The sequence below is a fragment of the Pelecanus crispus genome, chromosome 17 (assembly GCF_030463565.1).
Source record: "Pelecanus crispus isolate bPelCri1 chromosome 17, bPelCri1.pri, whole genome shotgun sequence".
Taxonomy (NCBI): Eukaryota; Metazoa; Chordata; class Aves; order Pelecaniformes; family Pelecanidae; genus Pelecanus; species Pelecanus crispus.
In genome coordinates this window covers 7,616,114-7,641,519 of record NC_134659.1, presented here as the reverse complement: position 1 = coordinate 7,641,519, position 25,406 = coordinate 7,616,114, and the positions used below count along the sequence as shown (strand labels likewise).

General features: G+C 60.3%; 2 protein-coding genes across 3 annotated transcripts; one reads left to right on the top strand and one right to left on the bottom strand.

Moving 5' to 3' along the window:
* Window positions 1-841: 841 nt before the first annotated feature.
* On the bottom strand, window positions 842-12,896 carry PSMA5 (proteasome 20S subunit alpha 5). 2 transcript variants are annotated; one of them, XM_075722222.1, is made up of 9 exons: window positions 12,849-12,896; window positions 11,673-11,739; window positions 9,280-9,406; window positions 8,180-8,247; window positions 7,205-7,312; window positions 7,052-7,110; window positions 5,981-6,083; window positions 4,705-4,791; window positions 842-1,122 (listed from the first exon to the last, which is right to left on the bottom strand). In XM_075722222.1, the coding sequence occupies exons 1-9, from the start codon at window positions 12,875-12,877 to the stop codon at window positions 1,045-1,047; spliced, it is 726 nt and encodes a 241-aa protein (XP_075578337.1). In that variant the 5' UTR covers window positions 12,878-12,896; the 3' UTR covers window positions 842-1,044. The 2 variants fall into 2 exon arrangements, with proteins under 2 accessions (XP_075578337.1, XP_075578336.1); XM_075722221.1 differs by lacking the exon at window positions 842-1,122 and adding an exon at window positions 2,676-3,493.
* An 806-nt stretch (window positions 12,897-13,702) lies between these two features.
* Window positions 13,703-20,344, top strand: SYPL2 (synaptophysin like 2). The gene is given in 7 exon segments (XM_075722464.1): window positions 13,703-13,753; window positions 14,549-14,620; window positions 16,185-16,309; window positions 16,812-17,013; window positions 17,108-17,299; window positions 20,215-20,313; window positions 20,315-20,344. Coding segments are annotated over 7 exon segments (771 nt in total).
* Window positions 20,345-25,406: the final 5,062 nt, after the last annotated feature.

The following is a 25,406-nucleotide window of genomic DNA, read 5'->3' as shown; positions in this document are numbered from 1 at the left end:
TTGTGATTTCTCAAAACAGGACAGAGCGGAGCAGCCTCCGCCGCCTGCCGACGTTCGCGTCGAGCAAGCTGCCGGGGACCACGGCAGAGCTGCCTTTCCAGCCCCCGGAGCTGCGCTGACCACGCGGGCATGATTTTGTAGGAAAATACTTTGCTAATCTCAGCTTATTCCCTTAATCAGACTGATCTTCAATGCTCAGATGCTATTTTGAGGACAAGGATAGAGACGTCTGCTGGAGAAGGAGAAACAAAAGCGACAAGGCCTGTGAAGCGGATGAGCAGAAGTTTGCTGGTCAGAAGGAGACTACTCCCAAAATTAAGTGGTACCTGCACGATTTAAGAGGTAAGGGACTGTCCCGTTAACCCCAGACCTATTCCCATGTGGTGGGCTCCGGTCTATCAGAGTTGTTATGGGTGTTTCCAGGCTCCCACCAGAAGGAAACACAAACCCCAAGCCTGGTTTATGGATTTCTTCCCTGGGAAGGAGTCAGAGCTTCAGGTAAGCCATTACAGACAAAAAAACAAAAAAAAAACAAACCTGGAGAAGGACCAGGGGAATGCACCAAACAGGTATGAGCAGATCTAAAAATCTAACATTTTTCAAGACTCGTGTGAAATCACGCATGGATCTCCTGACGCGGTATCACCACGCTCTCCAGGAGAGGGAGACTTGCAACTGCCACAGCCAGCGAGGACGGCAGCGCGTACGGCGACGGCAGCGCCGCGGGCCTGGCAGCCGCTGCGTTGCCCAGCACCGGCTTCGGCAGCAGATGTTGCCCTCATCTGCCCCCCATTTTGGCTCTAAACGGTGTCCCCCTACCTCCGTGATGAGGAAGCCAGGATAGAGTAACAAAATGATTTATTCTCATTTCCTCTTATTGTAGAGATCAGTTATGTACAGAAACTGTAAAAAAACCTCAAGAGCCTTCTAAGAAGAGCAATTACAGATGCTGCTGGAAAATAAAATCACAGGTACTGGAAGGAACCGAGAGTCAGTTCGCTTTGATCGAGGGGGAATGAGCCTTTGAGGGAGTCTCTCTCCTTTTCAAATATCCTTGATGACCTCTTCAAGCTCCTCTTTTGTGTACATGTGGAACTTCATCCCGGGCTCCACTGTGGCAAGCTGAAAGAGAAGGAGCAAGGGGTTAAGTGTGCCTGCGTATGTGAAGTGACAGCATGGGGCAGGGAACAGAGAGCAGCCGCAGCAGACGGAGCAGCTGTTCCTTCTCGGCTGCCTGATCTGCCAGCCCAGCAAGATCATTCCACCCCGTAACATGCTCTTTGATTCCCTAAAATAGCTGCCTGCCACAGAAATAGCTTTTAATTGACTCAGTCTCCTCATAGTAGCAGCAGCAGGGAACGTCTATTGGGAAGAAGCAGGTTCTGCTTCTGCTTGCTGGGGAGAAAAACCCCGTTAATGCGAGCCCTTCGTCAAACCCGCCTCGGAGAGGGGCGGTTCTTGCTGCAGTTCAGCGCGGCCCTCAGCACAAGTGCCTCTTCTCCTCCACTAACCAGCCAAGGGGACAAATCCTGCCCTGTTACATGCCTTAAGAGAACCGAGATAGCAAAACACTCGAAAGGGGACCGAGGGGTAGCTCTGGGAAACCGAGGCAGAGGCAAACCTGCGTTTCGATCACCAAACACCGACAATAAGCGAGCCACGGTGCACCTCGCAGCTGCCCGGTGCCCTGCACGAGCAGGCCAAAGAGATCTCTGCCCAAGGCAAAGCCCAAGGGACGAAGCTGGGGGGCAACGCGCTCCGCCCTGCCCCTCCGCCAGGAGCAGAGGGAGGCAGCGTCCAGCGCAGACAGCTGAGACATTTCACGGGGCGAACACCGAGACGAGAGATACTTGAAGAAGGACAAGACTGGAAGAGGAATGCGAGCGGGACTTTTGTTCGCACCTAGCTCACGGCGTGAGAGCCCGAGATACAGACAGCTGCCGCGGGTGGGCAATCCAGAGAGCTGCAGGAGCTAGCTGGGATGCTCCAGACCTCACCCACAGGCACCCCCCGGCACCGGGCACGTATCTGTACTCTTAAGGGATCAAAGTGTTTTGGTTGCAATAAGCTGAAGGAAAGCTGCAGAGGGTCCTGGCAAATCCCAGAGCTCTTCCTAGGCTTCTCTGCTTGCAAGGTCACCCATAAACTGGGACCTGGCAAGGTCATCCATAAACTGGAACGGGTTGTTCAGCCTGGAGAAGAGGAGGCTGAGGGGAGACCTGATCGCTCTGCAGCTCCTGGCAGGAGGGGGCAGGGAGGGGGTGCTGGTCTCTTCCCCCAAGTAGTTAGCGATAGGATGAGAGGAAATGGGCTTAAGCTGCGCCAGGGGAGGTTTAGGTTGGAAATTAGGAAAAATTTCTTCACGGAAAGGGTGGTCAAGCATTGGAACAGGCTGCCCAGAGAGGTGGGGGAGTCCCCATCCCTGGAGGGGTTCAAAAAACAGGCAGAGGTGGCACTTTGGGCCATGGTTTAGTGGGCATGGGGGTGTTGGGTTGATGGTTGGACTGATGATCTTAGAGATCCTTTCCAACCTTAATGATTCCTAGTTTTTACTTTCATTAAAAATAATCCAGCCACCAAACCAGGAAACATGAAATTAATTATTATTCTACCCTTAATTGGTTTAGTGGTGGACTTGGTAGTGTTATGTTAATGACTGGATGATCTTAAAGGTCTTTTCCAACCTCAACGATTTGATGATTCTGTGATGGGAGCATAGGCCATGCTTTTGGGGTAGAGGGAGGGTAGCCATAAGCTTTTTTCAAGGAGAAACGTCCCAAACACTCAGCCCGAGAGCCCCTGGCAGCCCAGGTTTTATCTGGCATTCCCAGACAAGTCAGAGACGCTTGCAGATGCCACTTTAGGCCCCTCAAATCACCTGCATGGGCGCTGGCCTGATGCTAGACCCAAATGGACTTGACAACACACATATATGCACCCTGCAACCCAAAGCAGGGATGCAGAGACACCAACTGCTCCGCTTTTCCACGCCTGCTCGAACCTGTGCCTCATCTTCTCCCCACAAACAAAAGCTTTAGGCAACTATTTTCTTACAGGCTTCACAGGGAAGTAATTAATTTAAAAGCATAACATTGTTTAAGGCTCCTGACCTTTGCTGCCAAGGGATTTAACTCTTCCATGGCCACACTTCGCCCCTTCTCTTTGCTGCTAGATGGAAAATCCCACACAAGAGGGGGAAGCGGCTAGAGTAAATAAACCGGAGCACCACATACTTCTAAAAAGCTAGAAAGCAAAGCGGCTACTTCAGGTAGGAGATTTTGAGCCAGAAGGGTGACTTGAGTCAATAGAAACCTTTTAATCCTCAGCACATTCTTCTCATACTTAACCCTGATATGATTCCTCAACACGTTCAGAGCTTTGCCAAGCACAGTTAAGCCCTGTTAAACGGGGACATGACATAAGGATACTGTACACGCTCCTCTGCCTCAATTTCTTCGCACTGTACCGCGGCTCTTCCAGAAGAGACCTGAAGCTGATCAAGAGAGAACTGATCAGTGCGGGTTGGGACTGCACTTGGGGCAGCAGATTTCAGCCGGCCGGCATCGTTTCTGGACACAGCATCTAAGTTTTCAGCGTGCTGCTGGCCCCTTCCCCCCAAAGGAAGCTGGTTATTCGTGTCAGGAAGGGTCCCCAGCAGCAGTATTTAATAAAAAACAAGGGGGTGCGTGCTTTTAGGCTGTTTGGGAAAGGGGTTCCCAGCGCTGAGAGGAAAGGAATGGGAGAACGGCGGGAGGAGAGCAGCTCAGGAGTCGGAATGACATGATTTGAAAAGGTCTAGTGTCTCATAACCCGCCAGAAATAGAAGCAAACTCTATACGCCAGCCTTGCTCATCATCTATCCATTATCACTAACAAACTGGAAGGGTTTTTACCTTTGCTACCTAAAAAGGAGCATTACAAGTCTAACGAGCAGGGTTGAAGGGGACAGGTACCACTCCGCTTGCGGGGATCTCCGAGAGCGCTGCGCGCTCGGGTCGAGCTGAGCTCTGCGAGCCTGGCCGCTTGCGGGTAAAAGCCGGAGGTTTAGAGGAGCACATTCGTTCCTGGAGGCTTCACCTCCGTGGTCCTCCTGTCCAACAGATTTTTGGCACCGGCCCAAGACTGAATATAGCAAGTCCAGAAGCTGTATAATTTTCATTCCTTCTAATATTACAAGTACCAGGGAAAAAAAGAATGGCTAAACCCAGGGGAAGAAAAAGCAATCCGGCTGGCACGACAGGTTCCTGTGTAAGGTCAGCAGGGGCTCCAGCCCACGTCCAGGGAGCCCCAGGAGAATCGTGTCTGCCAGCACTCGTGGATTAGCCAGGCAAAAGGGCCGGGCTGCACACCTCTAGAAGTCAAAAGAAAGCTCCAGCCTTTCCAACGTGCCGCACACAACACGCTACAACGGGCAGCTTGGAAGCGCAAGAACATCTGCAGCCAGCCAGCCGTCGGCTTGGGAAGTCCTGAACCGCTCCACCAACTCATTCCTTGCTCTAGAAGCAGAGGCAACCCTTCCTCTCCAGAAAGCAAGCGGGCAGCTTTCTCACCTGGACGTTTAAAATGCAAGACACTACGGAGACACTCGCTGCGCAGCCAGCAGGATTTGTGCCGAGGAAGCAAAGGCTACAGGCAGCGCAGACTTCTGCTCCGCGCCAAGCGCCGCAAGCCGCGATCACGCACTGCTAACGGAGTCGCGGTTACCTCAATGTTGGTTGCGTTCAGTTTCTCCTCCATAACTTGTTTCAGGATGACGAGGGAAGATTTGATCGCTTCTTTCAGCGTCATCGACTGTAAGACAAATCACCCGTTAATCACATTGTTGATGCTCAACATTGTACGTTACCCCTTTGACTGCGAAAGCGCGCTGCTCTCCCTCCCGCTCTTCTCAAATCCTTTAAGCTGTCACTGGCAGCAAATTTAAAAGCTTATCAAGTTATCTACAGCATCAACAAGAGATCAAAGCGCACCGTTCAGGGCAGGACAGTGACAATTGCAAGGACGGCGACTCTCCGCTTCCGTAAAACTTTTTACAAAGCTTAAGAACTGTTAATCTGGGCACACAAACCTTACTGTCAGGATCGGGACACGAGGGGCCATTTCCCTTCACCAGCTACCGTCTATCAAGCGGTTCCCCCCAACAAGCTCCAGCGGAAGCGCTGAAAAGCCGGACTCCCTCTTGGCAGAAGCCTTCATGCTTTAATTACGTAAATCCCTGCATGAGGGGGAACTAGAGCCAGAGGGCTGCGCAATATTCAAAGAGTGACGATAGCTGTGTTTGCAGTAACTTTGCACTTGGAAGACAGTTAACAAGCCACGGAGCCCAGAACTTGGACAATTCTGCTAGTGAGCAAATGAGGTTATTGAGTCTTAGGCTGGAAGCCTTCACAGCAATCAACACCATCAATTGTGCTTTTCATTACAGCATTTGGTTTCTTACCACATAAAACGGGCAGCTCCCTCCTCGTGGAGGGAAGAAAGTCTCTATTTAATATCAAATAGGACCAGTACTCGCGGCGTAAAAGCCATTAACTTCACCGGCTTAACAGACCCAGTGAAACGAAGCCACTTGCTTACGCTTCAGGCTGCATCCATACTGAGCCCCGATGCCGACCGGCAGCGTTCGTACAGCAGTTCTTTTATTTATAGTGTACTTCCCGACATGGTCTTAATTATCACCCGCTAGAGGCAGAGACCGGCATCTCAGACACCGGTCTCGTGTTCCAGCTGCAGCCCAGGGGAAGCTGCTGGTAGTAGCACTCCTCGTCGTAGAGATCCTCACCCGGCAGCTCAGCACTGACATCTAATCACGGGATCAACTGCCAAGGACCGAGTCCCACCCCGAGAAGCTCGCGCACCTCCTTCTATAGCGCAAGCAGAGTCTTATGAATCACTCATCGGGAAGGAAACTAGCGGATCCTCGTAGGTCATGAGGTACCTCTGTAACTTGTGAGATGTCAGCCCCAATCCAGCCTTTTACCTTATGGTAAACCTCTTGCAGAGAGCTCTGTGCGCCTTCCGAGGCGGAGCCGATTGCTCTGGCATCGCACTGAACAAACGTCCCCGACGGGTCCATGTGAAACCTGCGGGAACACGGGTGGGAGGGTGAATGGCCGCTGCACCCCGTCCCACGCCGTGGCACCCCAAGGGCTTTCCCACCAGGCCCACAGCGCTCCCCAGAGCTCTCTGCACGGCTCAGGGCTGGGGAAGAGCAAGGGTTCCTCGGGAGCGACAGCTTGGCTGCCGACGCGGGGCAGAGCTCGCAGCAGCCCCTCGCTGCATCCAGCCTCCTCCCGTACGCCCAGCGGCCTCGGGGGGCTGCTGCGATTAGCAGAGCAGCGCGTCTCCCCTCCTGGCACGCAGAGGGGACCAAGGTTTGAGGAGCGCCAGAGTCACCTACAGACCCACGCTGGGCTGGTAAGCTAGAAGGAGAGCTATACACTCCTGACACTGCCCTCCGTGCTCAGAGCGGAATCATTTTCCTTTTTATTCTCCCCCCTTAGCTTACTTTTTTTAATAAAACCAGCAAGTTTTCACTACTGGTCCTGGGAGGGAGACCATGGGGAGACCTTATTGGGCTGGCTCTGCTGAGCCGTTCCCACCTCCAGCGGAGGCTGAGTGTTTGAAGCACGCAAGTTCAGGTTACAAGCACTCCACCACCTCCCCAAGGAATGTTACAGCAGGCTCCTCATATTATGTTACCGGTGGCTCTGCTAGTCCTTTAGGGAAAGGTAAGAATAAACTCGGGACGAGGAGAGCTTCAACGTCTCCCTCCCGCCCAGGAAACCACATTAAAAAAGCGAGGATTCAGTGAAAACTCGGCGTTCTCTTCAACCCTGAACAAGCAGCCAGTGCTCAGGCTGCTGCAACCCGTCCTTTGAAAGGAAGGGTTTAAAAGCATTAACACACACATCAGGTACATAATGGGATAAAGCCCAAGTGTTTTGCATAAGTAAAATCCCAGAATCAAGTCATTAAAATGTCCGGGGAAGTTTCAGTAGAGGTTTTGTCTCTTCCCAGAGCTGGCCTGGATTAAGAGAGCCGAACTTACAGCTGGGGTCCCTTCTCATCAACTCCTCCGAAAAGCAGCGCGACACCAAACGGACGAGACTGCAACAGAAAGGAGCCAACAGGTTAGGCAAGGCCGAGGGCAAAGCCAGAGCGGAGCCAACAGCACCTCCCCAGAGCACCCCCAGCTCCACACCATCGCCCCCGGGTCCGCGTCCTCCTCCCCAAACTGCAGCGCCAGGTTGGACACGGCCTGCGTCACGCTCTCCACTGTCATGGTTTCGTTGTAGGTGAACCAGTGATTCTGCAGAAAAAACAATAAAGATTCAAATTATCACCTTGTTCCCAAAATACGACAATCCTGGATCATTCGCACGGCGGGCTGGAGTGATATCCTGCGTAGCCACAAAGACAGCTTCCCTCCGGCCCCTGCGGGCAGGCTGCCGGCACCCGGGGCACAGCCCCTTCAGCCACAGGAGGGAAACACCAGGAAGAGAGCGGGACGTGCAGAATAAGCTGGGAAGTTTGTGTAGGAATCCCCCAGAAGCCTTGGAATACCTAGGCCTTGGGATGCCAACAGGGAGCACTTTATCCCAGTATCTGTTTCCGAAGCAATGGGGTTATCTGGTTCTCCAGAGGCAGGAGGAAGGCTGGCATGCAGGAAAACTCCACAGAGAAAGCCTTTACTACAGATTTGTACCTGGGACCTCAGAGTACCTGAGGCACTGAGTTAAGTTTAAGGGGTCAAAACTCTAACCAATATAACCAGCCTTTTGTCAAAACAAAGTCCGATACACGGCCCCACACATTCACTGGAGCACATCTGCCAGCGCTAAGAGACCGCTGGCAAACCTGCCATAAGATTCCCACCAAATGCGCAATGCCAAAGAAGAAAAAAAATACAGGGGAGACTCCACCTGTTTGCTCTGCAAAAGCCCCATGAGGGAAGCCTCGCTCCCCACAAGCCTCCCACTCCACGCCGGCTCCTTTGCTGTAAGGATCTTCCTGTGCCAGAGACTTCTGAGATGCCCCCAAGACTTGTGGACTTGGTAGTGTAGGTTAATGGTTGGACTGGATGATCTTAAAGGTCTTTTCCAACCTAAATGATTCCGTGATTCTATGATTCTAAGACCAGTGCTGATGTTTTAAGAAGAGAAACGTCAAGCCTTACCTGAGTCTCCACTCTTGCTTTATCAATTAAAGTCTTTGCATCGGCTATTAAGCCACTCATGGCACACCCTGGAATCAGAGAGGGAAAACACGAGTCGTTTCAGCGATTATTTGCGACGCGCTCTTCCCCCAGACTTCCCAAAGCCCGCGGTGAAACACAAAAGGCTGCAGGGCGGAGTGGTCCCTGCATGGGAGCACGCAGCCGCGCCGCAGCTTGCCGGAAGGGAAGGAGGACGGGGTGGGAACGGATTTGCTCAAGAGCAGGGATGGTCACCCAGCTGAAGGGCAGGTACCTACTGAGATCTGCCAGTCACGCCTCCCACCCACCCCAAATCTGAACCGGATAAAGGAGCCACATTTGAGGCCTTCCAAGAGAAGCTAACCGACAGAAACGCAACCTGCTTGGAAGGGGAACTCGTTCACCCCCTCCATGGGGAGGGCTGGCTAACGCATAGCTGGGGGGATGCAGCCGGAGCCTCCAGCACAGATCCTGCTCCAGGAAGAGAGGGGCTGTCCCGCAAGCACACGGGAGGAGGAAATTAGACCCTTCGAGAGATCCTTCCATGAGCCATGTCATCAGCAACATGGGTATTTTGGAGGTCTCCTGCTTTTCAAGGCGACATATTTGGTAATGAGCCCGTCGCGGGCCCCCTCACGGTGCAGGAGGCTGCCGCGAGCAGGGGTACAGGCTAACATTAGTGCTCCGAGGAAAACTGGCCTCCAGTCAAGCCTTTTGCAGTAATTCCCTGCCCTCCCAGATCTAAATTTGGGATGAGCTTTCACGAGGGAGGTCACTGAGGTGGGAGGGGGGGGGGGTGGCTTCAGCTGCCTCTTCCTGCTCCTGTAACTATGTCCTGCTGGCCTGGAGCCTGGAAAACCAGCGACCAGGACCTGGTGTTCACTGGGAGGGATGAGCATTCCCGCTTGCCTCGGCAGAGCTGCCTGCAGGGAAGGCTAGCCCTGAACTGCAGCTTCCGAAACTCCCAGGGGACAGAGTCTTCTTTTTTATAGGTGTATACACACAGAGATATATCCAAAACTTGAGGGATGCTCCCAGGGCTCTACCAGCTGGGCACCCAAAGCTCCCTTCTTTCTCCTTACCTATGTGGGAATCGATTTCTACAATCTTCTCGATGCTGCTGGGTTCCATGAGCGGGGAGGTGATCCTCTTCTCCACGGCCAGGCAGACGCCCTCCGAGGTCTGGATCCCGATGGCCGTGGAGCCGAGCTGAAAACCACCACAGTTACCGCCACCCGCGCCCGACACAGGGTCTGGCCGCGACAGCTCGCATAAATATAAACGGTGCAATGCTAATTTTGACTCTTATTATTTGTAGGCGCTTTGCTTTGGAGCCGATCGCATCACCAACACAGAAACCCACCCGCAAGACTCTACGGCTTTGCACACCAAATTTTAAAGGTTATGACTTGAACTAGGAAACTGGAAAGGTTAAACCCATGCTACTTCCCAGCTGATTAGTTCATCAGAACCCAGCAGGGCTGCTGCAAGCCGTTAATCTCTTCCCCAGGCAACATCAATTTTTACAGCTTAAAGCCTTATGAATTTTAAAGGCCTTGCAAATCTTCCTTTGCAAGACAGAAATTAAATTTTAAAGCGAGAGAGGAGGATTTCACATAACTGCCTTAATTCTGACTCCATCTGTACTTCTGGCTTGGGCATTTTCCTTTCCATTAGCTCCTCTTCTCCCAAGTGTCCTCGTACCCACAAAATTTACAATGGGAACGAGAGCATTTTGCCGTTTTCCAGGCAGCAGTTAACCACCTGCAGCCGAGAGCGCAGCAAGTTTTACCCTGGTCTCGCAGGGCACCACAGTGTCACCACAGCCACGAGCGCAGCCGAGGGCGGCCAGATCTCACGGACTCCTGGCAGCCCCTACCTCGCTCCCAGCACTCGCAGCTTTTCCACGCTGGGGAATTTACCGGAATAACTGTGCCAGCTGCAGCGTGGAGATGCTGACTCCAAATAGCCAAATCAGGCTACGTGGTATAATTTTAGCGGCAACTTCCGCAGGTAGCTACACCTACAACCGCAGAGGGGAATCTCCCCATTGCAGGCACTCGCGGTTTTAGACGTTGCCCAACGCTCCCGTCCTTTAAGCACACAGCCTGCCACAGCTGCGCACAAACCCCAGGGGAAGAAGGGACACCTGATGTCATTTCAGATGTATTTTTGTTAATGAAGCTACAGCACAGGAATAAAAACTCCTCCTACACCCCTAACGCACGGGCACCACGCATAACGTGCCGCAAGAGCCGCCCGAGCTGCAGCAGTTTTGTCGGTAAGCTTACGGGCATATATCTGGAAAAAAAGGGAGAAGCCAGAAGGCTTCTGTATGATTGCTACTCTAGTCGATGCATTTGTAATCATAAAGTCAGCACGGTGACTGATGTCCGTCTGAGAGCTTTTACTTCCCAATGCCTTAATAAACATTATTACTCTTTGCCTCCTCATTTAAGTAATGCTTCAACGAGCTAAAGCAGTACAGGGAAGATAAAGCCAGCACCCTCCTTTTCCCCAGTCCAAACAGAGGCCTGCTCAGAGCTTCTTTGCTTCATCGCTTAACCAGTTTCTCCCAAATTTAAACTTATTCCCAATCAATGCCCACATTCTCAGAAACAAGAACGTTTCTCCATTAAGAACCCTTAACGCCCCAGAAAGGCCACTGGGCTCTGCAGAGGCAGGTTCGTTTGCTCGTGACAACCTTTACCTTCAGGTTTTAAAATTCACCTGAGCAACCGGTGACCCACTCCAAGCTGCAACAGCATTGAGCTAAGAAAAGGAAAGGTGACCTAGCGAGAGAAAAGCCACGTTGGGGTTTTTGAAGAGACTCTGTCTTTATAAAGCCCACAGAGCAGAAGAGAACACTGCATTAGCTCAGGGAGCGAGAGAAAGCAGGGCACTCCTCTGATCCCAGACAAGCGTTTACGGACACGAAGCGCACGACGCGCTGGCAGCGTGAACTTCTGCAGGCAGAGTCACGGTGTCCGAGCATCCGGGACCTCTCGCCTCAACATTAGCTTTTAGCAGGTTTCATTTGGGGATTAGCATCTTCGGATTGTGTTTGCTTTGGGGGTAAATCGGTCGGTAGGAGAACATTCCCCTGCATTTGGGGGAAATCGATGGGCTTTTGATTTTTCACAACCCATAGAAGAGCGGTGCTGCAGGAGGTTGGGCTGGGCAGAAGGAAGGGAACACCGGCACACAGCTGCCCTACTACAAACCGCAGGTGAAAGGCTGGCAAAGAGCTGCCAGAGCAGTCGCACGCAGGAGCAGCGCCTACGAGGAAAGGCAGCGGCTCCCGCTCAGCGTTGCATGCTGCCCTGGGAGCCGGCCAAACCCTGCCTCGCTGCAGAGCGAGACCAAAGCCCGAATAAACAGAACCTGCCCGGTTTATTTTCTGACCAAACCCAGGCTTCAGGTTTGAAAAAGCCCTTAACGTCACAGTCTGGCAACCAGACGGAGCTGACGATACCTTTATGGCCTCGATGGCATACTCCACTTGGAACAGCCTCCCCTCCGGAGAAAAAGTGTTCACACCCCTGCAAGAACAACATCAGAGATGGTGTAAAGGGCAAGAAGGTGAAGGATGACAAAAAAATGCAGTTCCTTATTCAAGAGCAATGGCGGGAAGGGTGATGCCAGCTGGGGACAGGTAACGCAGGAGGGGCAGCTGGAACATGTCACAGCTTCGCTGGAGCCCGTCACCCTCGTGGCAGACCTCGCAGGGCCTGGATTCAGGATGCTTACGGAGAAAGAGAACAAAAGCAATGCCTGCAGGTCTCGTTACAGGTCAGGAGGGGGTTTGTTTTCACGGCACGCTTCATGCTACGGATGCTGGAAGCATGTTGCCTTCGTGCTCCAGACAGCCTGCCTTCTCTCAGCCCCAGGAGACAGCAGGATTTTGTTTTCCCAGCACAGGCCTGTTTCTCTCCCTGGATACCCCACCGCATCCCGTCCCCACCCTCCCCACACACCAGCCCAGCCTGGCTTCCACCGCTCCTGCATCCCACCGCACACGGCAGGAGCCGACCCTGCCCTCCCCGCCGGAGCTGTCGTGCGGTGGCCAAGAGAAGCGCGGTGCCCGGGGACTCCATCCACACGCAGAACCCTCCAAGGGATTTTTTTCTAAAAGCCACCTGGTTTCAGGAGGCATTTAGCGACATAAACTACAGCCTCATGAGACCCTCCCCAGGGCCCCCGCACGCAGCCTCCCCCCGCACCGGGGGCCTCGGGGCCTGCAACACTGGAAGCCCGCGGTCACACGGGACGTGCCCTCCCTTGCCCTGCACTCAACAGAACCGGGATGTCCAAAAGCCAAAGAAAACAAAAAGAGGGGGAAAGAGCCCGCCGCAGGGAGGGGACGGCCCGAACCGGACGGCTGTGCCGGTGCCCGGCGAGGCGGGAACCCCCACGGGCTCGGGTGGGGCGGGCAGGGGGACGAGCAGACACCCTGGGGCAGGGCCCGGCAGGGCTGCGGCCTCCCCGCCAGCTCCTCAGAGCGGCCCCCACGGCGGCTTCAGGCGAGAGGCGCCGGCCGGGGCCTACCGGGATGCGACCGGCCGCAGGCCCGTGACTCAGCCGCATGGCCGGGGGCGGCGGGGGAGGCGCGGGCGAGGGGCGGCGGGGGCAGGGGAGGGAGGGCACTCACCGGTCGTACTCGGAGCGTGTGAGGAACATGATGGCGGCGGCGGCGGGGGGCGCGGGGGGGAACGGGCGGCGGATGCGGGATCGCCGCGCTGCCCTCGCCGGGTTCTGCTCCGCCGCTTCCGGCCAGCGGGCCCGCAGCGCGCAGGCGCCGCCCCGCCCCTTCGCCCCACTTCCTCCCGCAACGCCTTCCCATTGGGCCGCGTCGCCCGCCGTCTAGCCAATGGAAGAAGGCGGAGGGCGGGCTAAGGGAGGGGGGAGAAGGGAGGGGAGGAGCGGTGGACAGCGGGGATTGGAGGGAGAGCGGTAGGGGGGCGGGGACAGCGCCAGGGGGCGGGGCATGAGGGGTAGAGGGGCGGGGCCAGCGCGAGGGGGCGGGGCCAGCCCGGTAGAGGGGCGAGGCGGGCGGGCACCGGGGAGGGGGCGCCGGGGCAGAGGCATTGCGATGCCCCCGGTTCCTCCGGGGCCGTGCCCGGCACCCGGCTCCCGGTGCGGCACCGACGGTCCCGTTACCGGCCCCCGGGGGCCGGTAACGGGACCGTCGGTGCCGCACCGGGGCTCCCCGTCCCGTTCCAGGACTGAGGAGCACAGGGACGCTAATTGGGGGTCGCCCCCCCCCTCCCCCGGGAGTGGGTTTGCCCATCCCGCCGGGGGCCGGCTCCGCGCTGGGCGGGGGGCCCTGGGGCGGACCGGGGCTGGGGGCTGTCCCGGGGGTGTCCAGGGGCGGACCGGGGGCCCTGCCGGGGGCGGGGCGGTGCTGCCCGGCCCCGGGGGCGGTGGGGTTCCCGGTGGCGGCTCTGACAGCGGGAGCGGTCCCAGCGGGCGGCGGAGGCAGCACCGACCGCCCCCGGCCCGGCCATGTCGGAGCCCGGTGCCCCCGCGGCTGGTGACAAAGCGCCCCGGCTCCAGGTAGGGCTCCGGTGTGACCCCCCCCATCCCCCCCGGTGCCCGGGGCAGTGCGGCCCCTCGGTGCCCCGGCACAGTTAACTCCCGGTGCAACCCCCGGTGCAGCCTCCGGTCCCCCCATGCAACTCCCGGTGCAGCCTCCGGTCCCCCCATGCAAATCCCGGTGCAGCCTCCGGTCCCCCCATGCAACTCCCGGTGCAGCAATCCGCTCCCCTGGTGCAGCCCCTCGCCCGGGGCAACTCCCGGTGCAGCCCCCCGGGCCCTCGGAGCAGCCCCCCGCCCCGGAGCACCCCCCCGGTCCTCCGTTGCAGCCTTCCCGGTCCCCCGGTACAGTCCCCCTTCCGGCGCAACTCCCGGTGCAGCCCCGCCGGGCCCCCGGAGCAGCCCCCGTTGCAGCCCCCCGGTGCAGCCCCTCGCCCGGGGCACCCCCCCCAGTCCCCCGGTGAAGCCCCCCCGGTCCCTCCTTGCAGGCTCCCCCCTGCGGGGCAACTCCCGGTGCAGCCCCCCGCTCCCCCGGTGCAGCCCCTCTCCCGGGGCAACTCCCGGTGCAGTCCCCCGGGCCCCCGGAGCGGCCCCCGGTGCAGCCCCCGGTGCAGCTCCCCGCTCCCCCGGTGCAGCCCCTCGCCCGGGGCAACTCCCGGTGCAGCCCCCCCGCACCCCCAGTGCAGCCCCCCCCCGCCCGGAGCAGCCCCCCGGGGCCCCCGGAGCAGCCCCCGGTGCAGCCCCCCCGCCCGGAGCCCCCCCCCCGGGCCCCCGGTGCTGCCCGGTGCCCCGGCTCCCGCCGCTCTCTCCCCGCAGGACCGCGTCCTGGGTGGGGTGCGCTGGGGCCGCCTCCAGGAGCCCCTGGGCTTCGTCAAGGTGCTGGAATGGGTGAGTCCCCCCGAGCCCCCCCGGACCCCCCAGGCCCCCCCGGACCCCCTCATCCCAGGCCTGATCCCGGCACCAGCACCGGGACCCCCCGCCCCGGGCACAGCCCCTTCCCCAGCACCCGTGGGTGCTGGTCCCCCGGGACCCCTGGCCAGCACTTTCCCCCCACCCCCAGATTTAGGGTGCCCCATGGCTTTCCTAAAGCCCCCCCCGGGATGAGGGGACCCCGGAGCCGCCCCCCCACCCCTCCGGAGCCTCTCCCACCCCGGCAGCCCTGGGCACGGGGACCCCATCCCGGGGGGGCTCCGGGGGAGGTGGGGTGCGGGGCTGCCCGGACGCCTGGGTGGGGGCCCCGCGGCCCCCCCCGGTGACCTTGAGCGGGTGGCTTGGCCCGGCCACGCCGGCGGGGACGGCGACATCGGGGTGCCGGGTCCCCGCCATTCCCACGGGCGCAGGGGGCACCCAGCGGGGGGGTGGGGAGGGGGGCTGGGGGTCAGCGGGCCCCAGGACGGGGGACCCCGGGGACGGGGGGAGCCGAGCGCCCGCGGCCCCGTCCTGGCCGTGCCCTGAGCGGCTCCGGGATTGTATTTCAGGGCGGCATTTCTGCGGCACGGCTTCGCCGCGGCCGGGGGGCTCCCAGCCCGCCCCGGTGCCAGCGCTGGGGAAACTGAGGCACGGGGTGGGGGGCTCAGCCCCAGGGTGCGAGGCCGGACCCGTTTGCGCATCTCCCATCCGGAGGAGCCGGGTCGAGGGGGTTTTTTCCCCCCCGATCCCGCGGCTCTTTGCTTTGGATAATCCCCCGCCGGCGAGGCACCGGGCACCCCCTGCCAGCGGGGCCGCCGTGCAGGATGGGGCCCCGCGTGCACAGGCACCCCGAAACCGAAAGCGGGAGGAAAAATCCCCGGGGCGGCCGCCGTGCAGGATGGGGCCCTGCGTGCACAGGCACCCCCAAACCAAAAGCGGGAGGAAAAATCCCCGGGGCGGCCGCCAAAGCGACTACTTCGGCCCTCGGCGCCGCACGTGGGCCTGCCCATCCCCACGGCGTCGGGCCTGGCCGCTCGGCTTCCCCCCTTCACCCGGCTGGCCCTGGGAAGCCGGGAGCTCAGCCGGGATGAGTTGCCAGAAAAATATTTGGGAACGGCGTTTTCCCGGCACCCTCCGCCGGCGACGAGAGCGGCTCGGCACCCAGGGCCGGGAAATGGCAGCGGCCGCTGCGGAGGGAGGGCGACCGCTGGGGTCCCACCGTGGGGATGCTCCCAACTTGCTGGAAACCCGCTCTGGCGCTCGGCGCCGTGCCTAAAATTAAAGGCGGGGGGTGGCTCCCCCGGAACACGGCCCTCCACCGCTGCCGCGCTTCGCCCCCCACCGCAAATCCGGGTGCCGGCGGCAGCCCCGGTGCTGGCGCGCGCGGCCGACAGCTGGCGGGGTGGCAGCTCGCCCTGCACCGCTGCGGCCGCCGTGACTCAGCGCCGGGGGCTGCAAACCCCAAACGGGGCCGGTTGGGTGCATCCCACCCCAGGGTGGGGGGTCCCCAGGGTCTCGAGCCCCGCTTGCTCCTCTCCCGCAGCTCTTCGCCATCTTCGCCTTCGGGACCTGCGGCTCCTTCAGCGGCGAGACCGGGGCGACGGTGAAATGCGACGGCGAAACCAAAGAGATGAGTGCCATTGCCGTCCAGTTCGGGTACCCCTTCAGGTGAGGGGGCGCCGAGCCCAGACCCCCCACCCCCCCCAGGGACCCTCCCCGGTGCCCGGCGCAGCTCCACAGCGAGCTGGGGGGGACGTGGGGGGCTGGCGTGGGGTTAAACCCCATCCCCGCTGCTGGGACCCCCGCGGGACCGCGGCCACGGTCCCTGCGGACAGGGAGGTGCCGTGTCCGGCTGGGGCCTCTCTGCACCCCCGGCACCGCAGGGATCCCCCGGCTCCGGTTCCCGACGCCATCCGGAGGGGATCCTCGTTAGTCAGGGAAGGCGAGGATGGAGCCGGGCCAGCTGTGAGCCACCGTTTTAACCCCTTCGCTCGGCCACTGGCCCCGCGCCGGGGCACCGGACCACGGCAAAGGGTCCGGGTTCTGACTGGGCAGCGGATCCGTGCCCTCTGTCCCCGGGGGACCACCGCGGCACGGTTATTTTGGGCGGGCAGAGCCATCCCCATCGTCCCCGATGGGGCCACCCGACGTCCCCCTCCCGCTATCCCAGGTTATACCAGATCCCCTTCGAGATGCCGGACTGCGGGGAGGAGTCGGAGTCCCGCACCCTGCACCTCGTCGGCGATTTCTCCGCTCCCGCCGAATTTTTCGTGACCCTGGGGGTCTTCTCCTTCCTCTACGCCATGGCGGCTCTGGTGCTTTACCTGCGCTTTCATTCCCTCTACGGCGAAAATAAGAAGCTGCCCATCGCGGTAAGGCGGCTGCATCCCCGGGGCGGGGACGGGACGGATCCTGCCCCGCTCCCCGCCAGCACTGGGGCTGAGCCCGGCGTCCCCATCCCGGCAGGATTTCTGCGTCACCGTCTGCTTCGCCTTCTTCTGGCTGGTGGCGGCGGCGGCGTGGGGCAAGGGGCTGAGCGACGTGAAGGCGGCCACGCGGCCCGCCAGCCTCATCGCCGCCATGGGGGTCTGCCAGGGCCAGGAGGTGGTCTGCAACGCCGGGGCCACGCCGGCCATGGGGCTGGCCAACATCTCCGTGGTGAGAGCCGGGCGCCGGCGCGCGCCGATGCTCACGGGTGCGCGTATTCACGCGTGGGCGTATGGACGGGCACGCGCGGGGCGCGTGCATTCGTCTATTTGCTCGGGGGCGAGATTTACGGTGCTTCGAGCAGGGCTCAGCGGCTCCCAGCCCTTGCGGGGGCACACGCGTGTGCACACATGCACACGCACATGCACACGTGTACGCACACACACCTGCGTGTGGATGCCTGCACACGCCTGCCAAACCCATGCACGTGCGCCCGTGCACGCACGTGTTCATGTGAAAACGCGCACGTGACCGCACCGTGCGCGCAGGCGTCTACACGCATGCACACACGGGGGGGTGTGCACGTGTAAGCTCACACCCGTGAGCCCTCGTGCGTGCACACGCGTGCCAGATTCCCGAGCTGAGCCGGGAGAGGGCGGCGGAAACATGCGCACACGCGCTCCGTGGCCGTGGTGCCAACTCCATGCTGGTCCTGCGGGCCGGGGGGACCCTTCCTGCGCCCCCACGAGACCCCCCCCAGCCTCAGGGGACCCCCCGGCGGGGGGGGGCGGTGGTGATGCAGCCCCTGGCACGGGCACAAGGGGTGCAAGGGATGCATGAGGCACATGGGGTGCGTGTGGTGCATGGGTTGCATGGGCTGCATGGGGTACATGGGCTGCATGGGGAGCATGAAGCACATGGGGCGCATGGGGTGCATGGGGTGCAGGAAGCACATGGGGTACATGGGAGGCATGGGGTGCATGAAGTGCATGGGGTGCATGGGATGCACGGGGTGCACGGGACATGGGATACATGGGGTGCATGTTTTGCATGGAGTGCATGAAGCACATGAGGTGCATGGGTTGCATGGGATACATGGGGCGCATGGGGTGCAGGAAGCGCATGGGGTGCAGGAAGCGCATGGGGCGCATGGGGTGCACGGGGTGCAGGAAGCGCATGGAGTGCATGGGGTGCACGGGGCGCATGGGGTTCACAGATGGCACAGGGTGCATGGGGTGCAGGAAGCACACGGGGCGCATGGGATGCACAGGGTGCATGGGGTGCACAGATGGCATGAGGTGCAGGAAGTGCATGGGGCGCATGGGGTGCAGGAAGCACACGGGGCGCATGGGGTGCACGGGGTGCATGGGGTGCAGGAAGCGCATGGGGTGCAGGAAGCACACGGGGCACATGGGGTTCACAGATGGCACAGGGTGCATGGGGTGCAGGAAGCACATGGGGTGCATGGGGTGCACGGGGTGCATGGGGTGCAGGAAGCGCATGGGGTGCAGGAAGCACATGGGGCACATGGGGCGCATGGGGTGCATGGGCTGCAGGAAGTGCATGGGGTGCACGAGGTGCATGGGGCACATGGGGTGCATGGGGTGCAGGAAGCGCATGGGGTGCAGGAAGCGCATGGGGTGCACAAGGCGCACGGGGCGCATGGGGTGCACGAGGCGCATGGGGCGCACGAGGCGCATGGGGCGCATGGGGTGCAGGAAGCGCATGGGGTGCAGGAAGCGCATGGGGTGCACGGGGCGCATGGGGTGCAGGAAGCGCATGGGGTGCACGAGGCGCATGGAGTGCATGGGGCGCATGGGGGGGATGGGGTGCAGGAAGCGCATGGGGTGCACGGGGTGGATGGGGTGCAGGAAGCGCATGGGGTGCAGGAAGCACATGGGGTGCACGAGGCGCATGGGGTGCATGGGGCGGATGGGGTGCAGGAAGCGCACGGGGCGCACGGGGCGCACGGGGTGCAGGAAGCGCATGGGGTGCACGGGGCGCATGGGGTGCAGGAAGCGCATGGGGCGCATGGGGTGCAGGAAACGCATGGGGTGCACAAGGCACATGGGGTGCATGGGGCGCATGGGGGGGATGGGGTGCAGGAAGCGCATAGGGTGCAGGAAGCGCATGGGGTGCATGGGGTGCAGGAAGCGCATGGGGTGCAGGAAGCGCATGGGGTGCACGGGGTGGATGGGGTGCAGGAAGCGCATGGGGTGCAGGAAGCGCATGGGGTGCAGGAAGCGCATGGGGTGCACAAGGCGCGTGGGGTGCAGGAAGCGCATGGGGTGCAGGAAGCGCATGGGGTGCAGGAAGCACATGGGGTGCACGAGGCGCATGGGGTGCATGGGGCGGATGGGGTGCAGGAAGCGCACGGGGCGCACGGGGCGCACGGGGTGCAGGAAGCGCATGGGGTGCACGGGGCGCATGGGGTGCAGGAAGCGCATGGGGCGCATGGGGCGCATGGGGTGCAGGAAACGCATGGGGTGCACAAGGCACATGGGGTGCATGGGGTGCATGGGGGGGATGGGGTGCAGGAAGCGCATAGGGTGCAGGAAGCGCATGGGGTGCATGGGGTGCAGGAAGCGCATGGGGTGCAGGAAGCGCATGGGGTGCACGGGGTGGATGGGGTGCAGGAAGCGCATGGGGTGCAGGAAGCGCATGGGGTGCACGGGGCGCGTGGGGTGCAGGAAGCGCATGGGGTGCAGGAAGCACATGGGGTGCACGAGGCGCATGGGGTGCATGGGGCGGATGGGGTGCAGGAAGCGCACGGGGCGCACGGGGTGCAGGAAGCGCATGGGGTGCACGGGGCGCATGGGGTGCAGGAAGTGCATGGAGCGCATGGGGCGGATGGGGTGCATGGGGCGGATGGGGTGCAGGAAGCGCACGGGGCGCACGGGGTGCAGGAAGCGCATGGGGTGCACGGGGCGCATGGGGTGCAGGCAGTGCATGGAGCGCATGGGGCACACGGGGTGCACGAGGCGCATGGGGCGCACGGGTGCACGAGGCGCACGGGGGCACGAGGCGCAGGGCGTGCACGGGACACGTGGGGCGCGCAGGCAGCGTGGGTGCCCGGGGTGCTAGGGGCCGGGTCTCACCCACGGGTGCCCCCCGCCGCGGGGGGGGGGTCTCTCCTCTCCCCCCAGCTCTTCGGCTTCATCAACTTCGTGCTGTGGGCCGGGAACTGCTGGTTCGTGCTGAAGGAGACGCCGTGGCAGGCGGGGGCCGCGGCCCGCGACAGCGCGGGCCGAGCAGGGTGCCATCGACAAGCAGTAGCCGGCCCCGGGGGTCCCCCCCGGCCCCCGGGCCCTCGCGCCGGCCGCCAGCCCGGGGACGGGGGTGCCGCTGGCCCGGGGGCCGGAGACGCGGGGTGGGGGGGTATGGATGCTATAGGGGAGGTGGGCGGGGGGCTGCGGAACCCCGGGCGGGGGCATTAGCGGCTGCTGCCCGGCTGTATATAGGGGCCCGGGGGTCCCGTTCTGTACGGGGGCTGCGCGGAACCCCGGGCGCCGCGGCTGCGTGCGGGGCGGATAAAAGGCCTGGGTACCAGCTCTATATAGGGGGGCCTGTGACCCCCGGTGTCTGGCTCTATATAGGGGCTATATGCAACCCCTGGGTGTCCTGCTCCGTACAGGCAGCTATATAGGGGGTATATGCAACCCCTGGGTGTCCTGCTCCATGCAAGGAGCTTTATATAGGGGCTATATGCAACCCCTGGGTGTCCTGCTGCGTACAGGCAGCTTTATATAGGGGGTATATGCAACCCCTGGGTGTCCTGCTGCGTACAGGCAGCTTTATATAGGGGCTATATGCAACCCCTGGGTGTCCTGCTCCATGCAAGGAGCTTTATATAGGGGCTATATGCAACCCCTGGGTGTCCTGCTGCGTACAGGCAGCTTTATATAGGGGGTATATGCAACCCCTGGGTGTCCTGCTGCGTACAGGGAGCTTTATATAGGGGGTATATGCAACCCCTGGGTGTCCTGCTGCGTACAGGGAGCTTTATATAGGGGCTATATGCAACCCCTGGGTGTCCTGCTGCGTACAGGGAGCTTTATATAGGGGGTATATGCAACCCCTGGGTGTCCTGCTGCGTACAGGCAGCTTTATATAGGGGGTATATGCAACCCCTGGGTGTCCTGCTGCGTACAGGCAGCTTTATATAGGGGGTATATGCAACCCCTGGGTGTCCTGCTCCATGCAAGGAGCTTTATATAGGGGCTATATGCAACCCCTGGGTGTCCTGCTCCATGCAAGGAGCTTTATATAGGGGCTATATGCAACCCCTGGGTGTCCTGCTGCGTACAGGCAGCTTTATATAGGGGGTATATGCAACCCCTGGGTGTCCTGCTGCGTACAGGCAGCTTTATATAGGGGGTATATGCAACCCCTGGGTGTCCTGCTGCGTACAGGGAGCTTTATATAGGGGGTATATGCAACCCCTGGGTGTCCTGCTGCGTACAGGGAGCTTTATATAGGGGCTATATGCAACCCCTGGGTGTCCTGCTGCGTACAGGGAGCTTTATATAGGGGGTATATGCAACCCCTGGGTGTCCTGCTGCGTACAGGCAGCTTTATATAGGGGGTATATGCAACCCCTGGGTGTCCTGCTGCGTACAGGCAGCTTTATATAGGGGGTATATGCAACCCCTGGGTGTCCTGCTGCGTACAGGGAGCTTTATATAGGGGGTATATGCAACCCCTGGGTGTCCTGCTGCGTACAGGGAGCTTTATATAGGGGCTATATGCAACCCCTGGGTGTCCTGCTGCGTACAGGCAGCTTTATATAGGGGCTATATGCAACCCCTGGGTGTCCTGCTGCGTACAGGGAGCTTTATATAGGGGCTATATGCAACCCCTGGGTGTCCTGCTGCGTACAGGGAGCTTTATATAGGGGGTATATGCAACCCCTGGGTGTCCTGCTGCGTACAGGGAGCTTTATATAGGGGCTATATGCAACCCCTGGGTGTCCTGCTGCGTACAGGGAGCTTTATATAGGGGGTATATGCAACCCCTGGGTGTCCTGCTGCGTACAGGGAGCTTTATATAGGGGCTATATGCAACCCCTGGGTGTCCTGCTGCGTACAGGCAGCTTTATATAGGGGCTATATGCAACCCCTGGGTGTCCTGCTGCGTACAGGCAGCTTTATATAGGGGGTATATGCAACCCCTGGGTGTCCTGCTGCGTACAGGCAGCTTTATATAGGGGCTATATGCAACCCCTGGGTGTCCTGCTGCGTACAGGCAGCTTTATATAGGGGGTATATGCAACCCCTGGGTGTCCTGCTGCGTACAGGCAGCTTTATATAGGGGCTATATGCAACCCCTGGGTGTCCTGCTGCGTACAGGCAGCTTTATATAGGGGGTATATGCAACCCCTGGGTGTCCTGCTGGGTACAGGCAGCTTTATATAGGGGGTATATGCAACCCCTGGGTGTCCTGCTGCGTACAGGCAGCTTTATATAGGGGCTATATGCAACCCCTGGGTGTCCTGCTGCGTACAGGGAGCTTTATATAGGGGCTATATGCAACCCCTGGGTGTCCTGCTGCGTACAGGGAGCTTTATATAGGGGGTATATGCAACCCCTGGGTGTCCTGCTGCGTACAGGCAGCTTTATATAGGGGGTATATGCAACCCCTGGGTGTCCTGCTGCATACAGGGAGCTTTATATAGGGGCTATATGCACCCCCTGGGTGTCCTGCTCCATGCAAGGAGCTTTATATAGGGGCTATATGCACCCCCTGGGTGTCCTGCTCCATGCAAGGAGCTTTATATAGGGGCTATATGCACCCCCTGGGTGTCCTGCTCCATGCAAGGAGCTTTATATAGGGGCTATATGCAACCCCTGGGTGTCCTGCTCCATACAGGCAGCTATATAGGGGCTATATGCAACCCCTGGGTGTCCTGCTCCATACAGGCAGCTATATAGGGGGTATATGCAACCCCTGGGTGTCCTGCTGCGTACAGGCAGCTTTATATAGGGGCTATATGCAACCCCTGGGTGTCCTGCTGCGTACAGGCAGCTTTATATAGGGGGTATATGCAACCCCTGGGTGTCCTGCTGCGTACAGGCAGCTTTATATAGGGGCTATATGCAACCCCTGGGTGTCCTGCTGCGTACAGGCAGCTTTATATAGGGGCTATATGCAACCCCTGGGTGTCCTGCTCCATACATTCATAACACCTGGGTGCCCAGCTCTATATAGGGGCTGTGTATAACTCTGGGTATGCAGCTCTATACAGGGAGTAATTAAACATTGGATACCTGCTGATGTATGGGGGCTATATATAACCCCTGGGCATCCTGCCCCCTATAAGGGCATAGATAACCCCTGCTGTCCAGCTCTATAGAGGGGTATACAGCACTTGGGTGTCCCGTTCTGTATAGGGACGTATAGAAGCCCTGGGTCCCCAGCTGCATGCAGGAAGTGTATATACATCACCCCTGGCTGTCCAGCCCTGTGCCAGGGACATATATGACCCCTGGGAGTCCAGCCCCGTATAGGGATAACCCCAGGTCCCCAGCCCTGTATAGGGGGGGTATATATATATATATATATACCCCCTGGATTCCGGGCCCTGTATAGGGATAACTTGCGTCCCCAGCCCTGTATAGGGCTATATAGGACCCCCGGCCCCCAGCCCCATATAGGGATAACTTGGGTCCCCAGCCCTGTATAGGGCTATATAGGACCCCCGGCCCCCAGCCCTGTATAGGGATATATAGGACCCCCAGCCCTGTATAGGGCTATATGGATCTGCAGGTCCCAGCCCTGAAATAGGGGTATATAGGAGCTCCGGCCCCCAGCCCCATATAGGGCTATATGTTGCCCCTGGCTGTCCAGCCCTGTGTAGGGTTACATAGGACCCCCAGCACCATATATAGCTATTGGACCCTGGCCCTGTATAGGGGTATATAGGACCCCCAGCACCATATAGGGCTATATGTTGCCCCTGGCTCTCCAGCCCCGTATAGGGGTATATGGACCCCTGGCCCCCAGCCCTGTATAGGGGTATATAGGACCCCCAGCCCCATATAGGAGCATATGGACCCCTCGTCCCCAGCCCCATCAGTATAGGGTTATATGGGACCCCCAGCCCTGTATAGGGGTCACCCCTGGCTGTCCAGCCCTGTATAGGGACCCCTGGCCCCCAGCACCATATAGGGCTATATGGACCCCCAGCACCATGTAGGGCTATATAGGGACCCCCAGCCCCGTATAGGGCTATATAGGGACCCCCGGCCCCAAATAGGGCTCTCTGTCACCCCTGGCTGCCCAGCCCCATATAGGGACCCCCGGCCCCATAAGGGCTATATAAGGACCCCCAGCCCCATATATGGCTATAAGGACCCCCAGCCCCGTATAGGACTATATGTCACCTCTGGCTGTCCAGCCCCGTATAGGGACCCCTGGGCCTCAGCCCTGTAAGGTCTATATAAGGACCCCTGGCCCCATATGGGGCTATAAGGACCCCCGGCCCCTGTAAGGGGCTATAGGGACCCCCAGGCCCACATGGAGCTATAAGGACCCCCGGCCCCTGTAAGGGGCTATAGGGACCCCTGGGCCTGTATGGAGCTATAAGGACCCCCGGCCCCTGTAAGGGGCTATAGGGACCCCTGGGCCCGTATGGAGCTATAAGGACCCCCGGCCCCTGTAAGGGGCTATAGGGACCCCTGGGCCCGTATGGAGCTATAAGGACCCCCGGCCCCTGTAAGGGGCTATAGGGACCCCTGGGCCTGTATGGAGCTATAAGGACCCCCGGCCCCTGTAAGGAGCTATAGGGACCCCTGGGCCCGTATGGAGCTATAAGGACCCCCGGCCCCTGTAAGGGGCTATAGGGACCCCCAGGCCCACATGGAGCTATAAGGACCCCCGGCCCCTGTAAGGAGCTATAGGGACCCCTGGGCCTGTATGGAGCTATAAGGACCCCTGGCCCCTGTAAGGAGCTATAGGGACCCCCAGCCCCGTACCGGGACCCCCGGCCCCGCAGAGGGGTCTGTGCTGCCCGCGGCCCCGCACCGGGGGTCCCGGCCCCGCACACCGGGAGGTTGTGGCCCCGCACACCGGGGCTCCAGCCCCGCACCGGGGGTCCCGGCCCCGCACCGGGGGTCCCGGCCCCGCACCGGGGGGGTCCCAGCCCCACACCGGGGGGGTCCCAGCCCTGCACCGGGGGCTCCAGCTCCATACCGGGGGGGTTCCCGGCCCCGCACCGGGAGGATCCCGGCCCCGCACACCGGGGGGGTCCCGGCCCCGCACCGGGGGCGTCCCGGCCCCACACACCGGGGGTTCCAGCCCCGCACCGGGAGGGTCCCAGCCCCGCACACCGGGGGCGTCC